The following is a 7,677-nucleotide window of genomic DNA, read 5'->3' on the forward strand; positions in this document are numbered from 1 at the left end:
GCAATTGCATCCGATTGAGTTTTTCTGTTCAGTTGATGTGTTGGGTTCAACTTCATCATCCCATATGAAAAGCGAGCAACAAAATCCCAAATTAGAACACTTCCAGAATCTTCTTTTAGGGTTTTTAGTTGAATTTGAGATGCACATCCTCATTGCTTTATTGCAACCACAAATTGGGATTTCAGACTCAGAGAAATACCTACAAATGATGTTGCCATGGTTGAATCTGCATTAGGTTTGAAGTTTTGGACAAATAAAAAAGAGAAGAAGAAGCAATGAAGATTTGAAGAGAAGAAGAGATGCAAAATGGTGTCATTTTTTTTTTTGGATTTAGTTCTCCTTTTCAATTCTCCTCCACTAGATTTTCCACATATTATCCCCAAAAAATTATAAAACAATTTCACGTGTGCGCCGTTTTCCAAGCACATTTTTTAACGAAAATCTAATTCCAGGGACTAACGCCAATACAAAAGCGAGATATAGAATCTCAGACAAAAAAGAAAAGAAAGATAAAAGGACCAAATTCAAAAACACGCAAACTTACCGAAACCAATAAACTATTTAAGCCTATTTTAAATAATAAATACAAAATTAAAATATTAAAACACTGAACATATATTTAATATTTTAAATTATCAAAATTAAATAATAAAATATATAATTAAATAAACGAAAAAGATTTATGACGGTTTTGGGGTTGTTGGAAATGTTTCCATTACCCGACCTGAGTCCAAATTTTATAATAGGAAAAATCTAAATCCAAATCCATAACAATCAAAGTGAATTTTTTCCTATAAATTCATGACGCTTTTAATTGTCTAAGAATTGAGCACGATGGATTTTCTATAAGTGCAAAGTAAGACAACTTTTGAGGAATTTGAGGTTGTTATTTACAAAGCTGAAAGATAACTGAAGTTAAAAGAGTTAATTCATATTTTTCAAAGAACTATAATTTCTTCTAAAATGAGATACATAGTGATCAATAATAGAAGAAATTCTTATTATAGAACATGATTAGGCCACTAGCTAGGATAAAATGTATAAACCTCTATTATAAATTCAGTTGTCCAACTTTTTTCCCCTCCATATTTTTAATTTCAGAATTCTATTCAATTCAATTTTGTATAGAACTATAGAAAAATTTGTTTTATTTAAAAGAAACTTTACGCCTCATTAAACGATAAAAATCTTGCATAAAAAAATAATATAATATATATATATATATATATATATATATATATATATATATATATATATATATATATATAATATATATATATATATATATATTATATATATATATATATATATATATATATATATATATATATATATATATATATATATATATATATATATATATTAAAAGGGTGCAGAAAAATTAAGTTCAAAGAAGTGTAGAGTTCTCTTTTACAAACTAAATTATAAAATTGTTGTTATCACATGCTAATTACAACTTGTGTATGATCAAGGGTCAACAATTAGTGAAAACTCATGTTGAACTAGCAAGTTTCTCTTATCATCTTGTAGTGAAAGCAAGTTTCTTGAACTAACAAAAGAAAATACAGCTTGAATATGATTCAATGTTGCTAGCTACCAATGTCATAAGAGAAGAATGTCTCTTTGCAAAAGAATCACAATTTTCAACTATTTTTATATTATCTATTGAAAATAAAATTTTACATAGCTTCTTAGAATGAAATTGAAAGAATGCAACCCCTTCTATTGCACAAATTTTCTATCCTCTAGAATAAATGTGTCTTTTCAATTTTTACACTTGTTGCTATAACATAAATAACATAAATAAAAGCTAGATACACAAAGATAGATTCACATATAGAAAGTCTCTCAATTCTCTCAAGAACTCAATTATGAGTTTTTGTTTTTAATGATCACCTCACACAAGCAAATTGAAGTACACCTTAATGAGTTTGTTCAAGAGAAAAGTAAAATTTTCACATCTTTGAAATTTTTTTCATATATAAATATGAGTATATATATGTGCAACAACATTACTTGCAACGCAAGCTACTGAGCATGGAGCGAGTCGCTGATGGGGCCAGCTTTATTCCCCAATTCAAGGAGGTTGGATCCAACCGATCTACCGCGGGACATTCCACCGGCGACAGACCTATGGTGTCGGCACCTGAATGAGCCAACATGTGTGGTGGGTGAGCATAGGCAATTCCACCTTCCACTTGAAGATTTCCTTACTTCCCCTTGTTGCAATGTTGGTGACATAGGCATATGAGAATGTTTCTTGAAAGAATTTGTTATATCTAAACTTGGGATGTCTACATTGATCTTTGGTGGTTTTTGCTCCACATTTGGGTCCATCTTTTTCCACTCAAAAATGCTTCCTCTACTAACAATGCAAAGAAAAAGACATTACATGAAAATACACTATCGCTAAAAAGAAACCTTGATTAAACATAATTCAGACGAAAGATAAGTAATATATGGTCAAAGATTATTATAGATACGAGTCGAATTCAGATTTATATGAAAAACGAATCAGTTGTTATTGTATTATATCAGACGTATCATTTGCTTGTCAAACAAGAAATACATATATACATAAGAAATAATTATAAAAAAACATCCTTAAATTGATTCTTAGAATAGTTACATGTATATAAAACATTACCTAGGTTTATGAGAAGGCATGCAGAAAATGGGAACAACTTTGTTCTTGAATAAATGAATTACTAAATGATGATTTTCGGGTAGAAAGGGTTAGATGTTGTCACCTCCCCACAAAGAAAAATTGGGAAAAAGTACTAAGCGTTTAGTTATGCTAAAATCTTGGAGGTGTAACAAACTTTGTTTTGCTATTTCAAATGTGTGGTAATTACCAAATCAACAATTTCTTTATGACCACAATTTTTCACCTCACATGTGGATGAAAAAAAACATGTTCCATTATTAGGGTGCCACTCAATCATTTTTGTTATAACTCTTCCATAAACATTCATTTGATTTATGGTTGCTAAATTTGTTATATTGGTAATAACTGTCACAAAACAATAACCATTTTCCTAGTATACAAAAATGAAAGTTCTTGATTGCAACAATAAACATAATTAATATTTGTTTTGTTGCGTCTATTAACCCCGGGATTCAATTTGATCCTTTTTAAATTCCACGGCTAATTAATCGAAAATAATCAATTTGATACGTTTTAAAAAATTGAGAGATCAATATAGATTTTCTTTTAAATTAACGACGAAAGTAAACACATCAGTTAACCTATCTGACGATAAGGGCAACTTATATATAGATTTATGGACTTTTCCTATGGCCAAGCATGTCCAACATTTTCCCCATCAAATTACATGAAATTCCAACCATGTCTTTTCTCTTTCCATCAACCAAATTACCACAATCTGAGTCAACAAAACTTATGAAAAGATCATCCCTTTTGAAGTTTTTTTGATTCAACACAACAACATTCCCATCATCAACATTCATATCAACAACAATCGAATCACCTTCTTTTATTTCTTTCCTCAACATCTTTTCAGCCAATGTATCTTCCAAAAATCTTGCAATAGTCCTTCTTAAGGGTCTTGCACCATAGCTAGGATTATATCCATGTTGAATCACAAAATCTCTAAATCTACAAGTCAAAGAAAGATTGATGTTTTTAACCAACAAATATTCACACACTTCTCTCAACATTATGTTTGCAATCTGTTCAACTTCCACCTTTGTTAGTTCTTTAAAAACAATAATCTCATCGAGCCGATTCAAGAACTCGGGTCTAAAATGTTTCTTCAATTCCTCCGTAACTAAGATTTTTTTACGGTCGAACGAAAAATCCTTATCATCAACCCCTTCAATGATGTTGTTACCAAGATTGCTTGTCATAATGATCAATGTACTCTTAAAGTCGACGGTTTGACCTTTTCCGTCGGTGAGTCTTCCATCGTCAAGAACTTGAAGCATTAAGTTAAAAACATCTGAATGTGCTTTTTCAATCTCATCAAATAAAACAACTGCATGAGAGTTTCTCCTAATAGCTTCGGTTAATTGGCCACCTTCGTCGAAACCGATGTATCCAGGCGGCGCTCCGATTAACCTAGCTGCATTGTATCTATCCATGTACTCACTCATGTCTAATCTTATCAAAGAATCTTTTGAGCCGAAATAGTTTGAAGCAAGCGCGTTGGCTAATTCGGTTTTTCCCACGCCAGAAGGACCGGTGAACATGAAGCTTGCAATAGGCCTTCTGCAGTTTCTTAGACCGACTCTAGCACGACGGATCGCTCGACAGATTGTGTTGATCGCTTCGTTTTGACCGATTACGTGTTTGTGAAGCATGTCTTCTAAGTTGAGAAGGTTTTCGCCTTCTTCCTTCGATACATCGATGACAGGAACTCCAGTCCACGAAGAAACAACATGCTGAATATCACTTTTTTTCACACTAGGAACAGAAACATTGCCACTCTTTTTGTTCTGTTTCAAAAGGATACATCAACCATCGATTATCGATAAAGTTCTATACAAAATGTTCATTTGATTGATCTAAAAATTTGAAAATGATAACCATTTTACCTTTGCATGACAAAGTTGAACATGAGATCCAGCTTCGTCGATCAAGTCAATTGCCTTGTCAGGCAAGAAACGATCGCTGAAATTTACGCGCGCAAAAACCATGTGATTAAAAACTAGAGATTCATTTTGGAAATGATATATGTTATAGAATTGGAAGTAACAAACTTTTACCTGACATATTGTTGAGACAAACTCGCGGCTGCAACAAGAGCTTCATCGGTATACTGAAGTTTATAATGCATCTCATACGTTCCGCGAAGTCCTTTAAGAATTTCTACGGTTTCTTCAACAGACGGTTCAACGACTTTAACCGGTTGAAATATTCTCTTTAAGGTTACATCATTCTCCATATGCATTCTATGTTCATTCAATGTTGTAGCAAATATGCACTATATACAAAGATTTGCATTATTTACTATATAAGATTTAATCATGAAAATATTGAAAGATAAAAAAATGAAAATTCTTACTTGAATCACACCTCTTTCGAGGGCGTGTTTCAAAATGTATGCGAAGATTTTGGCGCCCGATGTTGCTGCTTCAAATAAGTGATGAACTTCTTTGACGAAAAGTATTACATCGCCACTTTGTTCGATTTCCTTAATCAAACACTTGATTCTCTCTTCAGAAGATCCTTGGTTTGATATTACATATAAAAAATCGGCAACGTCCAATGTAATCACCTAAGCAAAATAAGTGGAAATTGATAAGTACTTACCCTATAAGCGCTTAAATAAGTTGTTCATCCAAACATGACATCAGAGTTACAACGATTTACCTTTTTTCCCTTGAGTTTTTCAGGAACAGATCCACTCAAAATTCTTTGAGCAAGGCCTTGAATGATTGATGTTTTTCCGACTCCGGGTTCTCCTACAAGGCAAGGATTGTTTTTCATCCGTCTACAAATTATTTGAATTACGCGTTCCACTTGTTCTTCCCTCCCCACAAACGGATGAAGTTTACCCTATACAGAAGAACTTACGAAAATAGGTTAAAAGTAACATATCAAAATAAGTACAAACGGTCTGACAAATACTTAAATTAGTAGATAAATTCAAATATCTCAATTCAAACCGTCTTGATTTCTATAAGATGTTTCAATGTCATTACGATACCTCTTGTGCCAATTTTGTGAGATTGGTTCCGAAAATCTCAAGAGCGGACTTTTGTTTATTTGCATTCTCTTCTTTTCTTGCACCTAGGTTATAGTTTTGATTCACACCTTGAGATTTAATCTGATTATTCTTAGAACTTTCTGCAGCAACAACAACATCATAGTGAACGCGATCTTCAACTTGACCTTTCATTTTATTCTTAGAACCTTCTGCAATTTCTCTAATCACCTATTCACATTTCAACGATTTTTTCTCTCAAAATCGAACAAAAAAATCCAAACAAACGCATTATGAATTATGACTTACATGTTCTCTAATTTTGTTTACATCAGCACCTTGATTTTCAATCAATTGAGTTACCACACCATAACTTCCTTGAAGCAACCCTAATAGTAGAAGCATTGTATCAACATAATCATGACCTAAACCATAACAAAAAACAAACAAACCATGTTAATTAAAATGATTAATAATTTGATTAATACTAAAAGTTAACTTTCTAAGAATGAAATTACCTAGAGACTTAGCATATTTGTGTGAGAAATCAAGAACATTCTTAGCATCATAAGTAAACCTTAGTTCCTTGCAACTCAAGCCACTACAACCACCACCTCTTCCAATCATCTTCATCACTTGTTCTCTACTAACATTAAAATCGATTCCGTACGACTTAAGAATTTTCGCAGCCAAACAAGTTCCATCACCAAGGATCCCTAGTAGAATATGTTCTGTGCTAATGTACTTATGTCCTACAAACCTAGCTTCCTTTTGTGAAGCCATTAACACTTTCATTGTACATTCTGTTAAGCTCTCCAACATTTTTGTTCACAATGAATTATTATGTTACCAAGTTATTTAGCTAAGTTGTTATTTATTTAATTTGAGAATTTTTTGGTTTGTTGTTTCTTTGAGAAGCGATTATAGCAATGTGAAATGGAACGTGGAAGTTACCTTCATTGGTTAACTTAATTGTTAAGCTTGTTTTTGTCATTTTGTTTACATGGAAATGATCAATTGAAATGGTTAACCTCATTCTTAGATTATCATGTAATGGATTAAAAAACAATAAAAACTATGTGGAGAATGGTTAAGGTAATTACCATAGTGTTTTTTTGTGTTCGGTTCTCAACTTCTCATTGTAACTTGTGTAACTGGTTTAATTTGTTTGCGGGAAAAACATAGTTTTGTTTTTGTTTTAATGACACTACTTCTATAACAGTCTAATATCGAGTATGACTCAACAAAGAGGAATACAACGTGTAGTATCATATATATATATATATATATATATATATATATATATATATATATATATATATATATATATATATATATATATATATATTTGGATTATAATTTATCATAGAAATACAATGAAATTATAGATGCTTTATAGTCGGAGAGAACTGTGTTAATAAAGATAGATTATGTTTATTGTTTTTACTTTTGCTTCTTTTTAATTTCCTATATTGATTGTTGTTCTAACAATTGGTATTTGATGAAAATTAATTCTGGTGCTAAATTCGAGATGACAAGGTTTGACGGGACAAGTAATTTAAGATTATGGAAAATGATGGTTAAGGATATGTTGACTCAGAAAAATTTACAGAAGGCCATGCGTTGGACAAAACTGATTGACATGGAGGATACAAATTGGTCAAGTGTTTACTGTCGAAATTGATAAATTAACGCTAGTCTTCCAAATTCAAAAATACTTTGGTTACTCACAGGATCGACTAGATTGATCTTAGGACATGTGTTTTTGTTAATTTAGATTTTGTAAATGATGAACATTTCGACAATGCTCTTGGTTTGAAAATAACATTCAAAGTTTAAGAGTAAATGCAGAAATATAAAGAGACAATGTAAAGAAGGCTTCAACGTAAAATTGCAATGAAGATAAATGACGGAAATGTAAAAGTATGGTGATCACACATACATTCTCTCAGCAATTCGTTTCTCAATACACAAATACTTAGAGTAAAATTTGTGAGTTTTGTACAAG

The 7,677-nt window shown here is 31.5% G+C and overlaps 1 protein-coding gene across 1 annotated transcript; it reads right to left on the bottom strand.

Moving 5' to 3' along the window:
- Window positions 1-3,189: 3,189 nt before the first annotated feature.
- Window positions 3,190-6,536, bottom strand: LOC127079055 (chaperone protein ClpC1, chloroplastic). The gene is made up of 8 exons (XM_051019466.1): window positions 6,188-6,536; window positions 5,979-6,094; window positions 5,673-5,900; window positions 5,336-5,521; window positions 5,028-5,240; window positions 4,729-4,946; window positions 4,558-4,633; window positions 3,190-4,458 (listed from the first exon to the last, which is right to left on the bottom strand). The coding sequence occupies exons 1-8, from the start codon at window positions 6,489-6,491 to the stop codon at window positions 3,283-3,285; spliced, it is 2,517 nt and encodes an 838-aa protein (XP_050875423.1). The 5' UTR covers window positions 6,492-6,536; the 3' UTR covers window positions 3,190-3,282.
- Between the last annotated feature and the right edge of the window lie 1,141 nt (window positions 6,537-7,677).

This window comes from Lathyrus oleraceus, chromosome 5 (genome assembly GCF_024323335.1).
Source record: "Lathyrus oleraceus cultivar Zhongwan6 chromosome 5, CAAS_Psat_ZW6_1.0, whole genome shotgun sequence".
Taxonomy (NCBI): domain Eukaryota; kingdom Viridiplantae; phylum Streptophyta; class Magnoliopsida; order Fabales; family Fabaceae; genus Lathyrus; species Lathyrus oleraceus.